Source organism: Acipenser ruthenus, unplaced genomic scaffold, assembly GCF_902713425.1.
Source record: "Acipenser ruthenus unplaced genomic scaffold, fAciRut3.2 maternal haplotype, whole genome shotgun sequence".
NCBI lineage: Eukaryota > Metazoa > Chordata > Actinopteri > Acipenseriformes > Acipenseridae > Acipenser > Acipenser ruthenus.
Window position 1 is genome coordinate 210,672 of NW_026707587.1, and position 24,735 is coordinate 235,406.

At 48.4% G+C, this 24,735-nt stretch overlaps 1 protein-coding gene across 7 annotated transcripts in view; it reads right to left on the reverse strand.

The window, feature by feature from the left end:
• Nucleotides 1–1,746: 1,746 nt before the first annotated feature.
• Nucleotides 1,747–24,735, reverse strand: part of LOC117432515 (histone acetyltransferase p300) — a 68,095-nt gene continuing 45,106 nt past the window's right edge. For 4 of the 7 annotated variants that reach the window (XM_059019063.1, XM_059019057.1, XM_059019059.1 and 1 more), the window contains exons 19-31: nucleotides 24,271–24,359; nucleotides 19,760–19,870; nucleotides 18,310–18,366; nucleotides 16,749–16,826; nucleotides 15,863–15,939; nucleotides 14,303–14,453; nucleotides 12,879–13,025; nucleotides 11,868–11,981; nucleotides 11,158–11,323; nucleotides 10,382–10,549; nucleotides 9,072–9,233; nucleotides 8,128–8,409; nucleotides 1,747–6,463 (exon numbers count right to left, since the gene is read on the reverse strand). In XM_059019063.1, coding sequence (XP_058875046.1) covers nucleotides 3,569–6,463; nucleotides 8,128–8,409; nucleotides 9,072–9,233; nucleotides 10,382–10,549; nucleotides 11,158–11,323; nucleotides 11,868–11,981; nucleotides 12,879–13,025; nucleotides 14,303–14,453; nucleotides 15,863–15,939; nucleotides 16,749–16,826; nucleotides 18,310–18,366; nucleotides 19,760–19,870; nucleotides 24,271–24,359 — 4,497 coding nt within the window. In that variant the 3' untranslated portion in view covers nucleotides 1,747–3,568. The remainder of the gene's footprint in view (nucleotides 6,464–8,127; nucleotides 8,410–9,071; nucleotides 9,234–10,381; nucleotides 10,550–11,157; nucleotides 11,324–11,867; nucleotides 11,982–12,878; nucleotides 13,026–14,302; nucleotides 14,454–15,862; nucleotides 15,940–16,748; nucleotides 16,827–18,309; nucleotides 18,367–19,759; nucleotides 19,871–24,270; nucleotides 24,360–24,735) is intronic. The other 3 variants (XM_059019062.1, XM_059019060.1, XM_059019058.1) reach the window with 1 other exon arrangement.

Here is a 24,735-nt window from a genome sequence, read left to right on the forward strand (position 1 = left end):
TTTCAAATTGATCTCTCTCTCTCTCTCTATATATATATACACACACACACACACACACAGAGAGAGAGAGAGAGAGACACACTACCGATTAAGAAAGACCCAAACAGCTCTCATTAGTCAGTATAAACTAACCTGGCATATCATACAGAACCATTGCAATGCCACTTGTGCAGTTCTGCTGTCATGTTTAAGGACGTTTTCACCATAAAACAAACCCAGTCTCCCAGTAAGCCGACACAGAAATCGACACAAAAATAAGAAGGTGGCAACAGACAAGTCCTACAAACACACCTGCTGTGGGAGCTCCAGTAAAGAAGAGACGACTACCACAGGACAGATTTCTGATCAGAGTCCCCATTTTATAACACAGCCCCTTCTCCTATCAAACACCTGTCTGCGTGTCAGTTTACATGCCCACCTGGCATCTCTGCATGGGCGCACTTACACACAGCTTCACCTTTACACTGAAGACGCTGAGAGAGACTTCTAGTGGAAGCGTTTGCCATTGAATTTACACTGAAGACGCTGAGAGAGACTTCTAGAGGAAACGTTTGCCATTGAATTTACACTGAAGACGCTGAGAGAGACTTCTAGAGGAAACGTTTGCCATTGAATTTACACTGAAGACGCTGAGAGAGACTTCTAGTGGAAACGTTTGCCATTGAATTTACACTGAAGACGCTGAGAGAGACTTCTAGAGGAAACGTTTGCCATTGAATTTACACTGAAGACGCTGAGAGAGACTTCTAGTGGAAACGTTTGCCATTGAATTTACACTGAAGACGCTGAGAGAGACTTCTAGTGGAAACGTTTGCCATTGAATTTACACTGAAGACGCTGAGAGAGACTTCTAGAGGAAACGTTTGCCATTGAATTTACACTGAAGACGCTGAGAGAGACTTCTAGTGGAAACGTTTGCCATTGAATTTACACTGAAGACGCTGAGAGAGACTTCTAGTGGAAACGTTTGCCATTGAATTTACACTGAAGACGCTGAGAGAGACTTCTAGTGGAAACGTTTGCCATTGAATTTACACTGAAGACGCTGAGAGAGACTTTAGTGGAAACGTTTGCCGTTGAATTCACACTGAAGACGCTGAGAGAGACTTCTAGTGGAAACGTTTGCCGTTGAATTGACACTGAAGACGCTGAGAGAGACTTCTAGTGGAAACGTTTGCCATTGAATTTACACTGAAGACGCTGAGAGAGACTTCTAGCGGAAACGTTTGCCATTGAATTTGAGTTTCTGTATTTCTAGATTCAGTGTCTAGAAGTTATGGATGATTTGTCTAAATGCTGGTCTAAGTTTCATCAATTCTACATTACAGTCACCCTGAGAGTACTCAAAAGTATTTGGGCAACACATTTATTTAAGGATTAGGATTGTGCTACACCACCCAAGTCAGAAAAAAAAACAACATTTCAAATCTCTGTTGTTTTTTTCTTCATGTAATTTTGAAAGTTTATTCAGAAAGAGAGTTTAAGAAAAAATAAAATAAATTAAAAATAAAAACCAGAACAGCCAACCAGCTTTCCAGAAACGGTACAAACATACATTTTAATGTTCAATTAAATAATTGGTAAAAATAAAATAAACCTGACAAAAAAACAAAAAGTGTTTCTTTGCTTCCTTTCAGCAAGCACCATAATTATTATATACTTTTTAATGAACCAAGCAGAGCGCATTAAAATGTTTGTGTGTGTGTGCGCGTGCGCAAGTGTTTTGGACTCTCATTCTCCAGCAAAAAAGTCTCACACATTTTTTATTAACAATAGATCAGAAACAAAATACAAATCATAAGATTCTATACAGTGATCCAAAGTACTTCCATATTTATATATAACAATAATAATAATAATAATAACAAGAATCAAAATTGCATGATGTACAACATTTTCTCAGAAGAGGGAAATCGGAACAAAGACATAAAGGGGGTCGTGTCGTGTGTGTTTTTGTCGTTCTGCCTCCCCTTTTCGGACTTTCAAGTTTGACTGTAGTTTCAATCCAAGTCTGTAGCAGACAGCGAGAGAGCGAGAGAGATCCCAGATAAAGAGGGAGAGGGCAGGGGGACAAAAGTTCCTGCTGGAGGGTCCATTTTTGTCCCACTGAAGTCTTTCCCCCCCCCACTTCTCCACCACACCAGAGAGACACACACACAGGGGCCCGTCCTGTCTGCTTAAACTGTGGCCCTTCTCATTACACATTCCGTCTTCATGAAAAACGATCCGAGGCCAATCCAGATAAGGGAAAAAAAACAAAAAACAGTTGTCCTTTTCTCCTCCTCATGTTCACAGATCCGGAGAGAGATGTTTTAGTTTTTTTGTATATATATATAAAAAAAAAAAAATTAAAAAAATAATCCATTTATTTTTTCTGGCAGCTGCCCAAATGTTCTTGAATTATTATTTTTTAATTATTATTGTTATTATTATTATTATCATTTCCATGTTGTTTTTGGGTGTATATGTGCAAACAAAAAAAAAAATTAAAAAAACAAAAAACGAAACAGAAGTAGTTTGTATCCTTATTTAAATCTGTACAGGCTTTTTTTTTTAATTTTTTTTTTTAAATACTCAAAAAAGGTTCATATAGGTCATCGAAAAAGTAGAAAAATCAGTCCGTGTGTTGGCTTAAAGTTCACCGAAAAATTTAAAACCGGGGAGAGAGAGAGACCCTTTTAAAGTTAATTGAAAAATACTCATTTGAGAGAATGCAAGAAAGAGGGGGAGGGACAGGGGTGGGCTTTTTTTTTGGGGGGGGGGGGGGTTCGTAAAAGTTCTTTACAGTCTTTTTGGGTACCCCACGTTTTCCCAACCCTCCCAGGTCCTTCTGGGATATCCATACATACTCCCCACAGCAAGCAAACCACTTATTATTTCACATCCGTTATTAAGAATTGGACAGGGCAGACTTACAAAGACATTTGCATGTAAAAATAAAATATATATATATATAAATATATATAAAACAAAACCAAAAAAATGGTGTTAAACCAGCAATGAAACCTTTAAACAAGAAAACCCAGGCTACTGAAAAACGCAGAAAATTATACAGTTTATTTAAATCAAGATAGGTTTAAAAGCAGCCTCCCCCTCCCAACCACCACCTTTTTTTTTCTTTTAATCTCTGTCGTTTTAACAAAAATATATTCTTTGTACAGTCAGCTATCCCTTAGTATTCTCTTTGAATCTGATCATCCAAGCACACTTTGAGGGCTGGTATTTTAAACGTTGATATCGTTTCTGTTAAGAAAAAAAAACCAAAACTCAATATTAATCATAAAAAAATCCACACAGTTTAATGTTTTTGCCTTTTCATTTTAAAAAGAAAAGCATATATATTTTAGAACTGTCATCATTCTTGGAGGGGTGAGGGAGAGGAGATTGAAAATTGTCCTTCCTTTTAATAATAATAATAATAATAATAATAATAAACATCATTTATTTTCTGCATGGTTTTCAAACACCCACAGGAAGGCCTGTGTACGTATGCGCTTGTGTGAAAAATTAAATAGAAAAAAAAAAATAATAATAATAATAATAATTATTATAATAATAAAAAGCAATGCTACAACATGTCTAGTGTACTGTGAGAAATGTTCTGGCCCATATCCGGGTTATTCGACGCACACATGTCCTGTCCGCTGGCCCCCCCTTGCATCCCCCCCATCCCCGGGTTCATCAGCATGGGGTTCTGTTCCGACGACCCGAACGGACCCTGATCCATAGAGTTTCCCAGCTGCTGCTGAGGCACCACCATGTGGGCCGGGTGAGTCGGGTGGTGCCCGGGGTGTGGGGAGCCCGTCTGAGGGGAGACGTGATGTGGGGAGGGCTGGGGCTGCATGCGGGGGGAGGGGCTGGAGTGGGGGGGCTGCGACTGGGGCCGGGGGGAGGGCACGGGCTGGGGGGAGCGCACTTGGTGGCTGAGCGAGGAAGGCAGGGGCTGGCCCTGGAGGTGTGGAGACTGGGACAGCTGCTGCTGCTGGGGGCTCATGGGGTTGCTGTGGTGGACTGGACTGCCTCCCATCTGCTGCTGATGAAGTAGCCTCTGCTGTAGAACGTGCTGCTGTTGAGAAACATCGCCCCCTGGCTGCTGCTGCTGCTGCTGCATTGCCACCAACGACCCTTGCTGCTGCTGCTGCTGCTGCTGCAGCTGCTGTAAGTGGTGTTGCTGCTGCTGCTGCATGCGTTGTTGCTGCACTGCTGCTGCAACCTGTTGCTGAGTGACTGCGTTCTGACCCCCGTACACCTGCTGCTGCTGCTGCTGCTGCACCTGCTGCTGCTGCTGGTACCCTGCGGGCTGCTGGAACTGTGCGTGGTTGCTCATCTGCTGCTGAGCTGCAGCGGCGGCTGCTGCAGCCGCAGCTTGTTGTTGTTGTTGTTGTTGATGCTGCTGCTGCTGCTGCATGAGCTGCCGTCGCATTAGCAGCTCCCTGTACTGCGGGTTCATCGCTGGGTGGTTGATGTTCATTGGCTGCCCTCCTCCTCCTCCTCCTCCCACCATCCCTGGCTGTTGCACTTGTTGCTGTTGCTGGTTCACTACTTGCTGCTGCTGCTGCTGTTGTTGCTGCTGCTGGTTCACTACTTGCTGTTGGGCTGCCATGCCTCCCACCACAGCCCTCTGCATCTGCTGCTGCTGCTGAAGCTGGCTCATATTAGGCAGCCCTCCCACCACCCCTCCGGGACCACCTCCTTGCCCAGGGTGCATTTGATTGGGAGGCTGCTGCTGCTGCTGCTGTCCCCCTCCCGGTCCGGGTCCCGCCCCTCCTCCTCCTCCTCCTCCTCCTCCCTGGTACTTGGCTGCCCTCTGCTTGATGAAGGCAGCCATGAGCTGCGGGTTTGAGCGGAGGATGTTGAGGACTTGCTGCTGCTGGAGGGGGGAGCTGGGGGAACGCAGGGTCCGGAGCAGGTCCTGGAGGGCGGCCTGGGGGTGGGTACCCCGGTTCGGACCCACGGTTTGAGCCCCAACTTGCTGCTGCTGCTGCTGGATCTGTTGCTGCTGGATCTGTTGCTGCTGCTGCTGCTGCTGTTGTTGTAGAGACGGGTGTCCCATCTGAAGTAACATTGCCTGTCTTTGTTGCTGCTGCTGCTGCTGCTGCAATTGCTGGCTAACCCACTGCTGCTGCTGCTGCTGTTGCTGGGGCATTTGCTGCTGGGGCATTTGCTGCTGCACTTGCATTTGCTGCTGCGCCACCGACTGGGGCATCACTTGCTGCCCCACCGCCAGCCCCTGCTGTTCCAGGTGAACCCTGGCAGCTACTGCGGCCGCTGCCGCCGCGGCAGCCGGAGACTGCGAGGGCAGGGAAGGGTGATTCATGCCTCCCCCCCCACCGCCGCCGCCTCCCATCCCACCAGGCTGGACCCCGGCTCCGGGCTGGGGGGGGCCCCCCATCTGGTGGTGCGGGTTGCTCATGGCTGCAGCCGCCGCTGCCGCCTGCCTCTGAAAGATCTGAGCCTGGGCCATCTGCCTCTGCGTCTCTGCCGCCCTCTGGATCTGCATGGCCATCTCCACGGCCGCTGGAGGAGGGCCAGGAGGAGGCGCGCCTCCTCCACCTCCTCCTCCTCCTCCTTGCCCCTGCTGCTGCTGCTGCTGCTGGGGTTGGGGTTGAGACTGGGGCTGGTGGGGAGGGGTGGCTGGCCCAAGCCCGGGCTTGCCCTGGGAGTGAAGCTGACCAGGGGGCCGGCCGTAAGGAGGGAGGCTGTTGGGTGGGATCTGGGCTTGCTGTGGAGTCTGGAGCTGCTGCTGCTGCTGCTGCTGCAGCTGTTGGGGCATTTGCTGTTGCTGTAAACCCCCGTGCTGTGGGGTGAGCTGACCAGGGGTCTGCATCTGCTGCGAGGGAGTCTGAGGGGTGGGGGGCTGGGTGCTGGTCGGCGTGGTGGGAGCCACGCCCCCCGGGGACGGCAACCCCTGCTGCGACGAAGAGGATGACGATGACGAAGAGGAACAGGGAGGAGGAGGAGGAGGGGGGGGCTGTCCCGCTCCTGTCCCGGTCACAGCTCCGGCCCCCACCACCCTCTGCATGCTGGCCATCCTCCTCCTCAGCATCTGCGCTTGCTGGAGCCGGTGCTGCAGCTGCTGCTGCCTCAGCTTGTGCTTGATGTTGAGGCAGAAAGGCACGGGGCACTTGTTCTCCTGGCAGTGCTTGGCGTGGTAGCAGCAGAGGGCGATGAGCTGCTTGCAGATGGGGCAGCCCCCGTTGGTCTTGCGCTTGCAGCCCTTGGTGTGCTGCACCACCCTCTTCATCTTCTGGCAGGAAGGCAGGGAGCAGTTGGCGTTGCGGCACTGGCAGGCGTGCACCAGGGACTGGATGCAGCGCTGGATGGAGAGGCGCCGGGAGTCTCCGGGGCTCTGGGTGGAGGCGGAGGCGGAGCTGCCGCTCTCGTCGTCCAGACCCAGACCCAGCTTCTCCATCTTGTGCTCGTGGCGCTTGGTGCTGTAGCAGGTGATGCACAGGTCGTAATCCTGAGAGAGAGAGAGAGAGGGGGGGGGGGTTAGAGACGGGCTCAGAGTGGGGAGGGTTTTTTTTTTTTAAATTTAATTCCCCTAAACGTTATTTCAGTGCAAAGTTAGCTGTATGTATTGTATATAAAACACACACAAATACATACATAAGCGCATACGCTTAAATTAAACCACCTTTGGATATGTCTTTTCAGAAATATATATATATATAAAAATAAATCACACAGATCCAGACACACACACACACACACACACACACACACACACACAGCCCCTCCCAGACAGCGCAGTGCCAGCCCTTACTGTAGAGACAGAGAGACACACTGAGATAATGTGTGAGTGCTGAACTGAGCTCCAGCACAGATACACACACAATCTCTCTCAGTCTCCCTCACCTCACACCCCCCACCCTTAGCCCCGCTCAACTCTCACATGCTCTCTCCCCCCTCACCTCTCACACGGTGCAGTGGAAGTGCGTCTCCACGTGGTGCTTGCACCTCACACACACACACCCTCTCCCCCTCTCACCTCACACACACCCCCCTCTCTCTCAGCCCCCTCCTCTCTCTCCTCACACCCCACCCTCTCAGCCCCCTCTCACCTCACACACACCCCCCTCTCAGCCCCCTCCCCTCTCTCAACCCCCTCTCACACGGTGCAGTGGAAGCGCGTCTCCACGTGGTGCTTGCACCTCACACACACCCTCTCTCTCAGCCCCTCCTCTCTCTCCCCCCCCACCTCGCACACGGTGCAGTGGAAGCGCATCTCCATGTGGTGCTTGCACCTCACACACACCCCCTCTCTCTCAGCCCTCCCTCCCTCTCTCTCAGCCCCCTCTCACCTCGCACACGGTGCAGTGGAAGCGCGTCTCCACGTGGTGCTTGCACCTCACACACACACACCCCCTCTCTCTCAGCCCCCTCTCCCTCTCTCTCAGCCCCCTCCTCTCTCTCAGCCCCCTCTCACCTCGCACACGGTGCAGTGGAAGCGCGTCTCCACGTGGTGCTTGCACCTCACACACACACCCCCCCTCTCTCTCAGCCCCCTCTCCCTCTCTCTCAGCCCCCTCCTCTCTCTCCCCCCCCTCTCACCTCTCACACGGTGCAGTGGAAGCGCGTCTCCACGTGGTGCTTGCACCTCACACACACACACCCTCTCTCTCAGCCCCTCCTCTCTCTCTCAGCCCCCTCTCCCTCTCTCTCCCCCCCCCTCACCTCGCACACGGTGCAGTGGAAGCGCGTCTCCATGTGGTGCTTGCACCTCACACACACACACCCTCTCTCTCTCAGCCCCCTCTCCCTCTCTCTCAGCCCCCTCCTCTCTCTCCCCCCCCTCTCACCTCGCACACGGTGCAGTGGAAGCGCGTCTCCACATGGTGCTTGCACCTCACACACACACACCCCCCCTCTCTCTCAGCCCCCTCTCCCTCTCTCTCAGCCCCCTCCTCTCTCTCCCCCCCCTCTCACCTCGCACACGGTGCAGTGGAAGCGCGTCTCCACATGGTGCTTGCACCTCACACACACACACCCCTCCTCTCTCTCCCCCCCCTCTCACCTCTCACACGGTGCAGTGGAAGCGCGTCTCCACATGGTGCTTGCACCTCACACACACACACCCCCTCTCTCTCAGCCCCCTCTCCCTCTCCCTCTCTCCCCCCCTCTCACCTCGCACACGGTGCAGTGGAAGCGCGTCTCCACGTGGTGCTTGCATTCGTTGCAGGTGTAGACGAAGCGGTCCTGGCTCTGGTTGTGCAGCTCCACCAGCATGCACATGGAGGACCACTTGGCCCGCCGCAGCGAGGAGAACTCCAGGTGCTTGTCCCGCGCCAGCGTGAGGAACGCGTCCCGCCCGTCCATCAGGTCACACGCCATCAGGGGGTCCGGGTCCACGATGGGGGGCAGCGAGTTCAGGGTGGGGCCCGCGATCAGCCGGATCACAAAGAACACCTCGAGGAGAGAGAACGTTAAATATTAAAATTTGAGAAAGACTTCCTAACTGAAACGTTTGCCATTGAATTTACACTGAAGACGCTGAGAGAGACTTCTAGCGGAAACGTTTGCCATTGAATTTACACTGAAGACGCTGAGAGAGACTTCTAGCGGAAACGTTTGCCATTGAATTTACACTGAAGACGCTGAGAGAGACTTCTAGTGGAAACGTTTGCCATTGAATTTACACTGAAGACGCTGAGAGAGACTTCTAGTGGAAATGTTTGCCATTGAATTTACACTGAAGATGCTGAGAAAGACTTCTAGTGGAAACGTTTGCCATTGAATTTACACTGAAGACGCTGAGAAAGACTTCTAGTGGAAACGTTTGCCATTGAATTTACACTGAAGACACTGAGAAAGACTTCTAGTGGAAACGTTTGCCGTTGAATTTACACTGAAGACGCTGAGAGAGACTTCTAGCGGAAATGTTTGCCGTTGAATTTACACTGAAGACGCTGAGAATTTACACTGAGAAAGACTTCTAGTGGGAACGTCTGCCGTTGAATTTACTGGTCAATTTGTCACAATTCTAGAACTACAGCTCCCAGCCTGCCCCGCCCCTGCCGCAGGTGAGGAGGCATGCTGGGAGCTGTAGTTCCAGCAGCAGCAGCAGGTACCTCTTTGTGCTTCTCCATGGTGGCGTAGAGTTTCTGGGAGAGGTCGTTGGACACGTTGGGCATGCCCGGTTTCTTCTTGATGGCGCGGCTCAAGCTGCTCTTGTTCTTGCTCGTCTTCTTGTTGTTCTTCTTCTTGGCGTTCTTGCTGTCGCCCTTATTCACCTGGGAGAGAGGGAGAAGAGAGGGAGAGAGAGAGGAGAGGAGAGGGAGAGGGAGAGAGAGGACAGGAGAGAGAGAGGAGGAGGGGGAGGGAGAGGGAGGAGGGAGAGGAGGAGGGGGAGAGGAGGAGAGGAGGGGAGAGGGAGGGAAGAAGGACGAGAGGGAGGACAAGAGAGGGATGGAGGACGAGACAGAGAGAGGACGAGAGGGAGGGAGGACGAGAGAGAGGGAGGGAGGACGAGAGAGAGGGAGGGAGGGAGGACGAGAGAGAGGGAGGGAGGGAGGACGAGAGAGAGGGAGGGAGGGAGGACGAGAGAGAGGGAGGGAGGGAGGACGAGAGAGAGGGAGGACGAGAGAGAGGGAGGACGAGAGAGAGGGAGGACGAGAGAGAGGGAGGACGAGAGAGAGGGAGGGAAGGAGAGAGGGAGAGAGGAGGAGAGAGAGAGGTTAGTTCAGTATCCATAGCTTCAAAATGTTTCAATTGGAAGGTAAACCCTGAAGAAAACAATGGGTGCTCATGGTTACCCCTTCCTAACTGAAATATGTATTTTTTAGCCTTTAGATGTGTGTGTGTGTGTGTGTGCGTGTCTGTCATTCATACACATGTGCTTAGAGAGACAGATAGAGAAACGTGTGTGTGTGTGTGTCAGTGTGTGTGTGTGTCAGTGTGTGTGTGTGTGTGTCAGTGTGTGTGTGTCAGTGTGTGTGTGTGTGTGTCAGTGTGTGTGTGTGTTTACTGCCTCACAACAATGCTCAGAGAGAGACAGAGAGGTGTGTGTGTGTGCGTGCGTGGCCTCACATCAGTGCTCAGAGACAGAGAGGTGTGTGTGTGTGTGTGGCCTCACATCAGTGCTCATAGAGACAGATAGAGAGGTGTGTGTGTACAGTATTGCACTCACATCAGTGCTCGGAGGTGTATATACACACAAACACACACAGTATTATATAGATGTGATTGTATTGCTCAGAGGTGTATACACACACACAGTATATAGATATAGATATATATATATATATATATATATATATATATATATATATATATATATATATATATATAAATATATATATATATATATATTATATATATATATATATATATACACACACACACACACACACACACGTATGTGTGACTGCTCTGCACTCACGTCGGTGCTCTCGTTGCTCGTGCTGCTCTCCTCTCTCTTCCTCTCCTCCTCCTCTTGCTCCAGCTCCTTGATGCTCTCCTCCAGCACGTTTGGCCAGAAGTCCCCCTCGAAGTAGGGCAGCTCATTGGCACTGGTCAGCCGGTCCTCCGTGGCCTGCTTGAACACGTCCTGAGAGGGGGGGGGGGGAGAGGGGGGGGTTTACTGTGGATTTCTACTGGGTTCACATGCTTCATCAATGCTGTAGCATTACTGTCATGCTAATAACTGATTTTGAATTGAGAGACAGAGGAGAGAGAAAGAGTGAAGGGGAGAGAGAGAAATGAGAGAACAAAGAAAAATGAGTGAAAGAGAAAGAAAGAAAGAAAGAAAGAAAGAAAGAAAGAAAGAAAGAAAGAAAGAAAGAAAGAAAGAAAGAAAGAAAGAAAGAAAGAAAGGGAGAAAAAGGAGAGAACAGAAAGAAAGAAATGAGAAGGACAGAGTAAAAGGAGGACAGAAAGGAGAGAGAGAGAGAGACAGGCTACAGGGCTGGGAATCAGACTCCCGCTGCACAGCAGTGTGATCCAGTCCTGGTTTCACTGGGAGTTTAATAATCAGACACACCTGAGCTTGTTAGCTAGACACACTGGGGGCTGATCAAGCTGGTAGCAGTAAAACCTGGACTGGATCACACTGCTGTGCGATAGGAGTCTGATTCCCCAGCCCTGGGTTAGATCCCAGAGGTGGGGGGGGGTGTGTGATACCCCAGCGGCAGTCAGGGGCCCGGGGGCCCCTCTCACCTTGTAGTCGTGCACGATGCGCTCGGACACGGCCTTGTCCAGCATCTTCTTGTACCACTCCTGCAGCCGCTTGGGTTTGGGGATCTTCTGGTCGGCCGGGTGGCAGTGGAAGATGTAGTCATCCCCCTCGCTGGGGGGGCAGGCCCAGATGTGACCCGTCGTGTAACTGGAGAGAGAGAGAGAGAGAGGGAGGGGGAGAGAGGGAGAGAGAGAGAGAGAGAGAGAAAGAGAGAGAGAGAGAGAGAGAGAGAGAGGGAGGGAGGGGGAGAGAGGGGAGAGAGAAAGAGAAAGAAAGAAGAGCGAGACAGACAGCGTGCGAGAGAGAAAGGAGAGAACAAAGAAAGACAAGTCAAAGAGAGAGACACAGACAAAGGAGAGAACAGAAAGAAAGGAGAAAGCGAGAGACAAAGGAGAACAAAGAGAGACAGAACAGAGAAAGAAAAAAGGAAGAGCGAGACAAAGGAGAGAAGAGAGCGAGACAAAGGAGAGAACAAAGAACAGAGAGAGACGCACGTTAACACAAATATACAATGCAGTGAAAAAATAAATAAACGCATACAAAAACCACTTCTACTGCAGTCACACCTGTACCTGTTTACAGCTGCTGGATCTGACTAAACAAACTACATCTCCCATCATCCCTCACCAGCACTGCTGCTGCCGGGGCATGCTGGGAGCTGTAGTCTCCGGGAAAAAGCATAAGCGCTCACCCCAGTTTCTTGACGTATTCCAGGTAGCCAATGAGAATCTCGTGGTAGACGCCCGTCCTGAGGCATCGGGGTTGGAAGAAATGAACACTGTCCAGGTATGATATGTACACCCGCCTGCAGAGAGAGACCAGAACAAGCCATTCAAAACCAATACAGGTGTAGAGAGAGAGGGCTGTGTCTCCTCAACATCAGGGTCTAGCGCTGTATATTATAAAGACATTTCAGAGGGCTGGATCGCATCAATATCAGGGTCTAGCGCTGTATATTATAAAGACATTTCAGAGGGCTGGATCGCATCAATATCGGTCTAGCGCTGTATATTATAAAGACATTTCAGAGGGCTGGATCGCATCAATATCAGGGTCTAGCGCTGTATATTATAAAGACATTTCAGAGGGCTGGATCGCATCAATATCGGTCTAGCGCTGTATATTATAAAGACATTTCAGAGGGCTGGATCGCATCAATATCAGGGTCTAGCGCTGTATATTATAAAGACATTTCAGAGGGCTGTGTCTCATCTATCAGGGTCTAGCGCTGTATATTATAAAGACATTTCAGAGGGCTGGATCGCATCAATATCAGGGTCTAGCGCTGTATATTATAAAGACATTTCAGAGGGCTGGATCGCATCAATATCAGGGTCTAGCGCTGTATATTATAAAGACATTTCAGAGGGCTGGATCGCATCAATATCAGGGTCTAGCGCTATATATTATAAAGACACTTCAGAGGGCTGGATCGCATCAATATCAGGGTCTAGCTTGGAGCTCTGCTCTCAGGGCTGCAGATCCCCGAGGGGGCAGCGGGAGGGATCTGGGTTGGAGCTCCACTCTCAGGGCTGCAGATCCCAGAGGGGGCAGTGGGAGGGATCTGGGTTCGAGCCCCACTCTCTCAGGGCGGCAGATCCCCGAGGGGGCAGCGGGAGGGATCTGGGTTGGAGCCCCACTCTCTCAGGGCTGCAGATCCCCGAGGGGGCAGTGGGAGGGATCTGGGTTCGAGCTCCCTCACCTCTGGTTAGGGGAAGGCGCGTCCGATCCGTACTCCTGCACGTGCATCCCGAAGAAGCAGACGTCTGCTCCGTCGATCTCCTCGAAGGCAAACAGAGCCTTCGTCCGATAGGGGAAGGACTCCGCCATCTCCCCGGTGTCCACGAACCTGCGGGCACGGCAACGGGGTTACCACGGCAACACCAGGACACGCCCACACTCCGCGTTCCGGAGCCTCAGATACCGTTCCAACGCTCGAGCAGAAAGATTAAGCCAGGAGTGGAATTTTTTTTTATAAATATGGCTGTGTGTTTAAGATGCTAATGTGGGGTAAAAATTACACTGGTAGAGATTTATATATAAATATGTATTTATAGCTACCTATTTTATAAAATAGGGTTACATTTTGTTTTAGATTGACTGGAGGACAGAAGATTTAGAAGAGAGAGAGAGAGAGAGAGAGAGAGAGAGAGGAGAGGAGAGGAGAGATGACAGGTTTGTGACTGTCCCTCAAGCGGGTAGCTGGAGTCCAATGAGGAGGCGAGAGAGAGAAAGAAAGAAAAAGGAGAAGGGTAGAAAGCAAAAGAAAGGAGAGAAAGAAAGGTGAGAGAAAGGAGAGAGAGAGAGAGAGAAACGTTAACACAAACATACAGAAGGCAGAGGAGAGGAGAGAGGAGAGAGAGAGAGAGAGAGAGAGAGGAGAGGAGGGGAGAGAGAGGAGAGGAGGGGAGAGAGAGGAGAGAGGAGAGGAGAGGAGGGGAGAGAGAGGAGAGAGGAGAGAGAGGAGAGGAGGGGAGAGAGGAGAGGAGGGGAGAGAGGAGAGAGAGAGAGAGAGAGAGAGAGAGAGGAGAGAGGAGAGAGAGGAGAGAGGAGAGAGAGGAGAGAGAGGAGAGAGCCAGTGGGTACCTGCAAGGGAGCCTCAACATCACCATGAGCCAGCCCAGCACTCAGGGAGTGAACAAGGTGAGGAGAGAGGAGAGGAGGGGAGAGAGAGAGAGAGAGAGAGAGAGAGAGAGAGAGAGAGAGAGAGAGAGAGAGAGAGAGAGAGGAGAGGAGAGGAGAGAGGAGAGGAGGAGAGGAGGGGAGAGAGAGAGAGAGAGAGAGAGAGAGAGAGAGAGAGAGGAGAGGAGAGGAGAGGAGAGGAGATGACAGGTTTGTGACTGTCCCTCAAGCGGGTAACTGGAGTCCAATGAGGAGCTGACAGAGATAGAGAGAACAAAGAAAGAAACGAGAAGGGGAGAAAGCAAAAGGAGAGAAATAAAGGTGAGAGAAAGGAGAGAGAGAGAGAGAGAAACGTTAACACAAACATACAGTTAGGAGACAATACAGAGTTAGGACAGAGAGGAGAGGAGAGAGAAGACACAGAGAGGGTTTGTAACTCTGTCCCTCAGGCGGGGCTCCGATGAGGAGCCTGTGCGTGGAAGCGTGCCGAGTGTGCGGGCGTACCTGGACTTCATGCCGGGCTTCACCTCCACCACCTTGTCCGACACGTGCACCACGCGGATCGTCACGTCGCCCGACTCGGGGTGGTTCTGCCGTCGCAGGTAGTCGTTGACCCGCGTCTCCAGGAAGCTGCCCAGCTTCGTCTGGGGGAGCCCTGCGGGGGGGGGGGGTACAGAGAGGGGGGGGTGACGGAGGGGTAACCAGCATGTCATTCGTAAAATTTTTTTTAAAAAAACACAACGTAGCTGCCGTTGTGTTTTCAAACCACTTCAGGTGAACACACCATTATTTGTTTGAAAAAAAATTAAAAAATAGTTCTCCAGTTATGTGTGTGTGTTTGAAGCAGCGATTATTATTGCTGGTTATTTAAAAGTAAAACATAATAATGTGGGTAACTGTTTACACTGTGTGTGTGTGTGTGTTTGTAGCAGTGATTATTAACCCTTTGCGGTCCATTGTCGGACTGGGTCCGACATTGCAATTATTCCTCTCAGGTCCTTTGTCGGACTGGGTCTGACATCATTATAGCAACGCAAAAAACGGGTTTCTAGTCGTTTTTTCTCCGGAAAAAGCCGAGAAAACCATTCAATGGCCGAGTGGGAGCGACAGGAGCCGAGACAAGTCGAAAAAAAAAAAAAGGCGTATCTCATGAATAGCCATACATATGGCCCTGGTATCAGATAACGGGGAGGTCATAGTAAACAAGCTGGCTGAGTGCGTCAGCGCACAGAGACTATCATGGACATTTGCAGAGCTTTTTTCAGATGTTATAGTAATAAAATAATGACTTGGATCGCATTATTGAGGAGTTTGGTATGTACGACTATTATTTTTATTATTATTTATTTCTTACATAGATGAAAGCGATAGCGAACAAAAGGGTGGGGCGGTGCTGGAGATGCCTAGTGAGTGCTTTGTTGATATGCAGGGCCATTTAAACCCGTTTGACTGTGGAAAAAAATACATTTTAAACAGCGCGTATAAAATTAACTGCGCGTGTGAAAATAAATTGGACCTGACGCGCCTGACGCGCAATTAATAAATGGACTGCAAAGGGTTAATCGCTGGTTTATTTTTAAGTAATCGTGTTAATAACGTGAGGAGCTGTTTGCTGCAGAATTGTAATCTCAGCAGACTGTGCTGCTGTGTGAGAGTGTGATGGTTTGTTTGTAGCAGTGATTATTATCGCTGGTTTATTTTTAAGTAATCATGTTAATAACGTGAGGAGCTGTTTGCTGCAGAATTGTAATCTCAGCAGACTGTGCTGCTGTGTGAGAGTGTGATGGTTTGTTTGTAGCAGTGATTATTATCGCTGGTTTATTTTTAAGTAATCATGTTAATAACGTGGGGAGCTGTTTGCTGCAGAATTGTAATCTCAGCAGACTGTGCTGCTGTGTGAGAGTGTGATGGTTTGTTTGTAGCAGTGATTATTATCGCTGGTTTATTTTTAAGTAATCATGTTAATAACGTGGGGAGCTGTTTGCTGCAGAATTGTAATCTCAGCAGACTGTGCTGCTGTGTGAGAGTGTGATGGTTTGTTGCTGTGCAATGCTCTCTACTCACTCCACTTGCTTCTCGCTGCGTATTTGTTCTCTTTTCTCGTTTTGCCGGCTTTCTTCAGACAGTTATCGCAAGTAAAGCTACAAAGAAAAACAGGGAAAGAAAAATCAACACCAGCAGCCTGTCTGTGACATCATCCACCCCCCCACCCCCATCGCCACGGCTACACGTTCACAATCTGTCAAGCGTGAGGAGAGAGAGAGGAGGGGCGTGACTCAGAACAGCACGGGATAAGGAATCAGAGAGCTTTCTGACAACAGAAGAGCTTCAAACAGAGAGAGGCAATAATGGGACAGACAGACAGACAGACGGAGGTACAGACAGACAGACAGACAGACTCCCCCCTGCATCCCCAGAGTGTGATCCTCTCAAGATCTTGAGCTGAATAATGTTAAGAGCCAGTTTCCTGACAATGGGAGAAGCGCTTCAAACAGAGAGATGGAGGAACGTGTGACGTGTGACCTGCGCCTGCACTGCCTCCCCTCCGCCAGCAGGGGGCAGTAATGACAAGAGACACAACACATACTTACTACTGCTAATAATAATAGTAACACATCCCCTGCGATAACATATCCCCTTCAGATTCAGAGACCCCCTCTACCCAGAATCTGAGATTCAGAGACCCCCTCTACCCAGAATCTGAGATTCAGAGACCCCCTCTACCCAGAACCTGAGATTCAGAGACCCCCTCTACCCCAGAATCTGAGATTCTCAGTAACTTGAGCTGAATAATGTTAAGAGCCAGTTTCCTGACAATGGGAGAAGCGCTTCAAACAGAGAGATGGAGGAACGTGTGACGTGTGACGTGTGACCTGCGCCTGCACTGTCTCGCCTCTGCCAGCAGGGGGCGGGGTGGGGAGGGGGTGACGGACAGGAGATGGAGACTTACCCTGCTGGCCAGATTGTCTCGTTATGAAGGACGCAGATTTGGTGCATTTTGCGCCCACAGTCAGTACATTCAACAAGCCTGTGGATACAAAGAGACACGTGTTAGGAGTCTACACACTACAGGGGAGCTGGCTAGGACTACAGCTCCCAGCATGCCTCTGCACCCGCGGCCATGGTGAGGCATGCTGGGAGCTGTAGTTCTTTATGCTGTGGTCTCGTATCACAAGCGATACAGACCTCTATTACGATACATCATGTACAGCTGTGGACAAAAGTTTAGCAGCATCACCCTCTATATAGAATGAACTGATTCAGCTTCATAGAGTCCAATGAAAGCTGCTGAATAATGTTCCCTTGTTAACATATTGAATTCCACCCCCTCTATATAGAATGAACTGATTCAGCTTCATAGAGTCCAATGAAAGCTGCTGAATAATGTTCCCTTGTTAACATATTGAATTCCACCCCCTCTATATAGAATGAACTCCCTCAGCTTCATAGAGTCCAATGAAAGCTGCTGAATAATGTTCCCTTGTTAACATATTGAATTCCACCCCCTCTATATAGAATGAACTCCCTCAGCTTCATAGAGTCCAATGAAAGCTGCTGAATAATGTTCCCTTGTTAACATATTGAATTCCACCCCCTCTATATAGAATGAACTCCCTCAGCTTCACAGAGTCCAATGAAAGCTGCTGAATAATGTTCCCTTGTTAACATATTGAATTCCACCCCCTCTATATAGAATGAACTCCCTCAGCTTCATAGAGTCCAATGAAAGCTGCTGAATAATGTTCCCTTGTTAACATATTGAATTCCACACCCTCTATATAGAATGAACTGATTCAGCTTCATAGAGTCCAATGAAAGCTGCTGAATAATGTTCCCTTGTTAACATATTGAATTCCACCCCCTCTATATAGAATGAACTCCCTCAGCTTCATAGAGTCCAATGAAAGCTGCTGAATAATGTTCCCTTGTTAACATATTGAATTCCACCCCCTCTATATAGAATGAACTCCCTCAGCTTCATAGAGTCCAATGAAAGCTGCTGAATAATGTTCCCTTGTTAACATATTGAATTCCACCCCCTCTATATAGAATGAACTGATTAAATAAACACTTCAGCTTGCTCAGCCATCTTTAGCTTAAAAAAAAAAAAAAACTAAAATGTTATCAGTATTATGAATTAATCATATAGCGGAGGCTTTTTCTCCAAAGAGACTTACAGAGACTAGGGGGGTGAACTCTGCATCATCAACAACTGCTGCTGCTGCTGCAGAGTCACTTCCAATAGGAGCTCGTTTGTTTGACGTCTCATCCGAAGGACGGAGCACAAGGAGGTGAAGCGACTCGCTCAGGGTCACACACACACACACACACACACGCACACACACACACACACACACGCACACACAGGGAGTCAGTGGCTGAGCTGGGATTTGAACCTCCTGGTGTCTACTCGAGACCCCTTTTCTTTAACTGCAAGTAAAACTGCCCGTACTCGCTCTGAAATCTGCCTGCCTGAATGTGTGGCTGTTTTAAGAAGCTCTTATACTCACAGTTCAGGGTCCAGTGTGTCGTTCTTTTTCTTTTCAAATTGATCTTTGCCTATTGTCCTGTAAAATTGAGGGACAGAAACTTCAGTAAAAAACACAGGAGCGCGAACAAACATCCAGACTACATGAAAAAACACACAGGAGAGAACGAACGAACGAACGAACAAGCACCCAAACGACATGAAACACACACAGGAGAGAACGAACAAGCACCCAAACGACATGAAACACACACAGGAGAGAACGAACAAGCACCCAAACGACACGAAACACACACAGGAGAGAACGAACAAGCACCCAAACGACATGAAACACACACAGGAGCGAACGAACAAGCACCCAAACGACACGAAACACACACAGGAGAGAACGAACAAGCACCCAAACGACATGAAACACACACAGGAGCGAACGAACAAGCACCCAAACGACACGAAAAACACACAGGAGAGAACGAACAAGCACCCAAACGACATGAAACACACACAGGAGCGAACGAACAAGCACCCAAACGACATGAAACACACACAGGAGCGAACGAACAAGCACCCAAACGACACGAAACACACACAGGAGAGAACGAACAAGCACCCAAACGACACGAAACACACACAGGAGAGAACGAACAAGCACCCAAACGACACGAAACACACACAGGAGAGAACGAACAAGCACCCAAACGACACGAAAAACACACAGGAGAGAACGAACAAGCACCCAAACGACATGAAAAAACTAACAGACCCTAAATGAAGCATAATAGGTTTCAAAAGAAAGATGAGAGAAAGCATGAGAGAGAAATAAGGAGAGAATTAGAAAGATGACAGTGAGAAAAAGGAGGGAGAAGAGTGAAAAATGAGAGAAAGGAGCACAAGAAAAAGGAGAGAGAAGAGTGAGAAAGGAGAGGAGAGAGATGAGCAAGAAAGGAGAGAAACAAAGATGACAGCAAGAAAAAGGAGAGGGAGAAAGAAAAGAGAAAGAAAGGAGCACAAGAAAAAGGAGAACGAGGGAGAAAGAGGGAGGAGAGAGGAGAGCAAAGGAGAGAAAGGAGCACAAGAAAAAGGAGAACGAGGGAGGAGAGAGGAGAGCAAAGGAAAGAACGGAGCACAAGAAAAAGGAGAACGAGGGAGAAAGAGGGAGGAGAGAAGAGCAAAGGAGAGAAAGGAGCACAAGAAAAAGGAGAACGAGGGAGAAAGAGAGAGGAGAGCAAAAAAGGAGAGAAAGGAGCACAAGGAAAAAGGAGAGCAGAGAGAAGAGAGAAACAGAAAGGAGCACAAGAAAAAAAGAACGAGGGAGAAAGGAGGAGAGAAAAAGGAGACAGAAGAGTGAGAAAAAAGAAAGAGCGAAAAAAGAGAGAAGAGAGCAAGAGAAAAAACACAAGCAGCGTTGCGAGAGAGAGGAAGCAACAACACTACTGAGGAAGCTGGTAAGGAGGGTGGCGGTCGGTACTCACGTCTGCGTCTGGGACGGGTCGTCTCCCAGCGCCACCGTCTCCCCCGGGATTTCGTTGAAACACTTCTCACAGAAGTGATACCTGTCAGCAATAAGGCCATATTTGGGTGAACTGTTCGTCCACACATCACAGCCAATCAGAACAGGCCAGGGGGGGCGGGCACAGGCGGGAGGAGCAGAGAGCAGGTCGCCGGGACAACAGAGGCGGGGAGTAGCAATCAACCAATGAATGCGCAAGAAAAAGAAAAGGCGGAGCAAATTTGGGGATGGGTTTGAAAATGTTTGCAAAGCCAGTGCAGACATCACAAGCATTAAAAAAAGAGGAGAGAGAGAGAGAGAGAGAGAGAGAGAGAGAGAGAGGGGGGGAGGAGGGAGGAGGGGGGGAGGCGAAAAAAAACAAAGACAGACAGGACACAAAGCCAAGGCAAAGCACAAATTAGCATCAAAATATCTCAATGGGATTTTACAAGCATAACAAAAAAATGATTCAAACATGTAGTGTTCTGTATTGAAAAAATAATAACCGTTTAAATAAAATTAGGTTTGGGGGGGTGGGGGGGGGGGGGGGGGGTAGGGTGAGAGAATGCATCCACTTGAAATGTGTTTGATGTTTGCTGTTGATAATATATATTCTTTTGAGAACAACAGATGGGCTTCAGCGAGTTACAGGATAATAATTCCATCCAGGGTTTCTGTGATAAACTACGAGAGCGAAGGCGGAGCTTCTAAACTGTCACAGAACCCCGAGATGGAATTGTTTTCCTGCGACTCACTGAAGAGGCCCGTCTGTTATTTTTTATAATCCACGGATACCCCTGCGATGCTGATATTAAAGAGGACGAGGTTCAGCGGGACAGTTGGGTGTTTTTTTGGTTTTTTTAAACGTCGTGTTTCGGCGCTGTACAGACGTTCTGTGTCGTTATCCGTTAGAGCTTCAGCTTGATTTGGACGATCTCCTTTACCTTGTTTTAATTTCCCGTTCCTCTCCGGTTTCTCTGAGATATACGAATGCACCAGCTTGACATCATTTTAACGTATTCTCATTGTGTTGCTCATTAATGAACATTTCTGCTCTGTGGGTGTCGTCCAGCGATTGAAAACGAGACATTTTGTGTTTGAATTGAAAGCAACGGTCTTGAAGAGTCGAATGGGTCAAAGTTCAAGTATATTTTCCTCTAGAGGAACTATCACTTTTTGACTTCACTGCTGTGGGATTATGACTTAATTTAAAATGGCTCAGGATGCAAATATAGCCTTCATCCATGTGCATATATCCTCTCTCTCTCTCTCTCTCTCTCTCTCTCTCGTGGAGGTCAGTTATTTACAAGCCCTCCTGCATGAAAACTCCTCCGGCCGCGAGAATTTCAATTTCCTCACCCAGAGACGCAGAATCAAGCCGCTCTCGAGTGTGAAAATGTGCCTCCTCTTCGTGCTTTGATTCATTCATTAGGAGACGTGTTTAAAACGCCTTGGGAAAAGTCTACCGTTAGCGTCTGTTGCTTTTCTCTCTGCAGTTTCAAATCGCTGCTGTGGGTCGACTCAAAGTCAGTTAGACAAACACAGATGGGGTCACTTCCCTCAGATTTGCGGTTCCAGTGGTCTGACTTCACCAGCAGGGTGAATCGACGCTGCAGAAGCGACAGGGGGCGCTGTGATACGTTTGCGAGCAGCTGTAGAAGAGTTTAGATTCCAGCTGGCTACTCCTAGGGTCGGCAACAGCAGCTTGTTCTTTTCGAGCTCCGAAATTAAGGAACGCTGCGCCTTCGCCAGGTCAGGGAAAAACTGGGACCGTTCCAGCTTAAGACTAAAAAAAACAAACTCACTTTTATAAAAACGGCTCTCTCTTATCTTAGCGGGTTTTAAGGTACTTTTAAAATTGTATTATGTGTACGCTATACAAACGCATCGTGGTTCGTTCTCTCTGCTCTGTACTGCGCAGCACTTTTGCAATACTTTTGTATTTTAAAAAAAGCGTTCTACAAATTAATAAATACATTTACATTACCAGGCTGGGATCATCAACAATGGAAAGCACACACTGTCTGCAAAGATGTGAGGTTTCAACCCTTAGCGGTCCATTTATTCAGTGTCTGTCAGGCACGTCTGGTCCAGTTTATTTTCACAAGTAATTTTATTCCCAGTAAAACAGGTTTAAACGTCTCTGCATGTCAACAGGACTCTCAGTACTGCCTCTCCAGCCCTGCTCCTCGCTCGCTGTGTTTATCACACACCTCTTCATCGTCGCGCATACTGATCAAATCATCTCCTGATCGCTCGATTGATCACCAAACTCCTCGATAACGAGATCCGAGTCGTTATTTTATAACTGGAACATCTCAAAACGCTCTGTAAATGTCTGTGATGTTCTTTGAGCGCTGGATGCAGAAGCAGCTGTCTTGTTTGCTTATGTCCGTGTTATCTTTGTGGTGCGTGTTGCTCCGATCCGCCTCCATTTTTTTTTTTCGGTCTCTCTCGGCCATTGAAAGCTTTTCTCTGCTTTTTCAGGAGGACAAAACGACTAGAGACCCGTGCTGGACGTTTTTTTTGATGATGTCGGACAGGGTCCGACAATCGGGCCGCAAAGGGAAAATTTTAACGTCGGACAAGCCCGGTTTTGAGACCAGCAATTGAACATGGGCAGAGATTTTAAGCGAGTGCATGACAGTGGTTAAGGAAATGCTGCAAAACACAGATGGGTCATTTCAAACCAGCGCAGGCCTTTAAAAATGCAAGCAAAAAAACACAGACTAAACAAAACAGTGAAAAAACAAATCAGAGCCAAACTCTCATGCTGTGTCATTGGTTTTGTAAGCAGCCATCGGGTGTGAGAAAGGGTTAAAAAAATAATCATCGCCTCTCGCAGTTCTCGCTACTTTGGGGAATCTGTGAATGAAACCTAGATTTAATAAAATGATGTTCACGTGTGTTTTGTTTGTGTGTCTCTCACAGGACAGCTGCACAGAAGAGACTGCTCGAGTATTCAGTCTCTAAGCTGCCTTGGATAAAGGCGTTTGATAGATAAACGATTCAGGACAGAGGGGGGGGGGGGTCGCTGGTGTGGATCCGGGGGGGCTGATTTTGTCGTTCGGAGTGAATTAAGAAGCAGCCACTCGGGTTTGTGACGAACGCTGCTTTCAGAGACTCTGGAGAGAACGGAGATCCATCACAAACACTCAGCTGTTTCTTAATTCACTCTGACCGGGAAACTCAGCCCCCAGATCCACACCAGCGACCCCCTCCTGATTTCTGAGGGGCGTTCCCTCCCAGTAAAATCGACACAGCAAAGACTGCAGCATTAACAACTAAAACACATCTCGATAATCAATGCGTTAAACTTTTTAAAACTGTGTGGTTGTGTGTGTGTGTGTGTGAGTTTGGGATGCACCCCCCCACCCTACCCGCCCCCACCCCGCCCAAAAATCAGTAATCTAGCTAACAGAACACTGCCGTAAAAGAAGGCCACAGCTTTGCCAGTTTATCCCAGTTTGGAAGTGGTGTGATTTTGAAACTTCGTAAAAAAAGCAGCAATGAGCCTGCAAATTAAAACTGAAGCTGCGTTTCCTTATCTAACCACCAGGTGGCGCCCGTGAGTGAAAATCGTGCCACAAATGATAAGTCTTAGGAGGCAAAAATAATTGCTCTAAAAATGAATGCCACAGTATTGATTTAGGGCACTGCGATGAGATAAAAAAGATGCCGTGGCCTTCTTTTGGTTTATAATTGCATGTCAATAAGTTAAAAAGAAAATAAAATAAAAAAATCTAAATATATATTATTATTAATAAAAAATAAACAGTTTCAAAGCATTCAAACTTCTAATAAACATCTGTGCCATGCAAACTCTTAATACTTTTCAAGACAGATAGATAGCAGATATATCTATATTTAAAATATATTCAGTAATTTAAAACAGGTCATGCAATTTAAAAAAATGCATGCTATCCATTCTCTCAGCCTCATACAGACTTGTGTGTCGCGCTGCACAGCAGTGTGATCCAGTCCTGGTTTCACTAGGAGTTTAATAATCAGACACACCTGAGCTTGTTAGCTAGACACACTGGGGGCTGATCAAGCTGGTAGCAGTAAAACCTGGACTGGATCACACTGCTGTGCGATAGGAGTCTGATTCCCCTCCCTGATCTCTCTGTCTAAATATCCCACAGTTCCCAGCAATATCCTGTAGCTCTCTTCACTATAAAATCAGCTACAAACCTCCTTCAACCAAAGTCTATCTACAGGGCTGGGAATCAGACTCCCGCTGCACAGCAGTGTGATCCAGTCCTGGTTTCACTAGGAGTTTAATAATCAGACACACCTGAGCTTGTTAGCTAGACACACTGGGGGCTGATCAAGCCGGTAGCAGTAAAACCTGGACTGGATCACACTGCTGTGTGATAGGAGTCTTATCTCCAGTCCTGCTTGCGTGTTACTCTGGGTTGTTGCTCAGTGTTTCTCTAACCCCCCCCAGTCTCTCTCTCACACACACACACTCCAGTCTCCGGTCTCTCGTACCTGTTCTGGTAGCTGAAATAGGCTGCGTCTCGCGGGATCGTACACAGCTGTTTCCCGTAGCAACACAGCGTCTGAGGAGAGAACTCCAGCTACAAGAAACACAAGACAAGCAGGGTTACAGTCCCACAGACTACAGCTCCCAGCATGCCTCTGCGCCCACGGCCATGGTGAGGCATGCTGGGAGCTGTAGTTCTTTATGCTGTGGTCTCGTATCACAAGCGATACAGACCTCTATTACGATACATCATGTACAGCTGTGGACAAAAGTTTAGCAGCATCACCCTCTATATAGAATGAACTGATTCAGCTTCATAGAGTCCAATGAAAGCTGCTGAATAATGTTCCCTTGTTAACATATTGAATTCCACCCCCTCTATATAGAATGAACTCCCTCAGCTTCATAGTCCAATGAAAGCTGCTGAATAATGTTCCCTTGTTAACATATTGAATTCCACCCCCTCTATA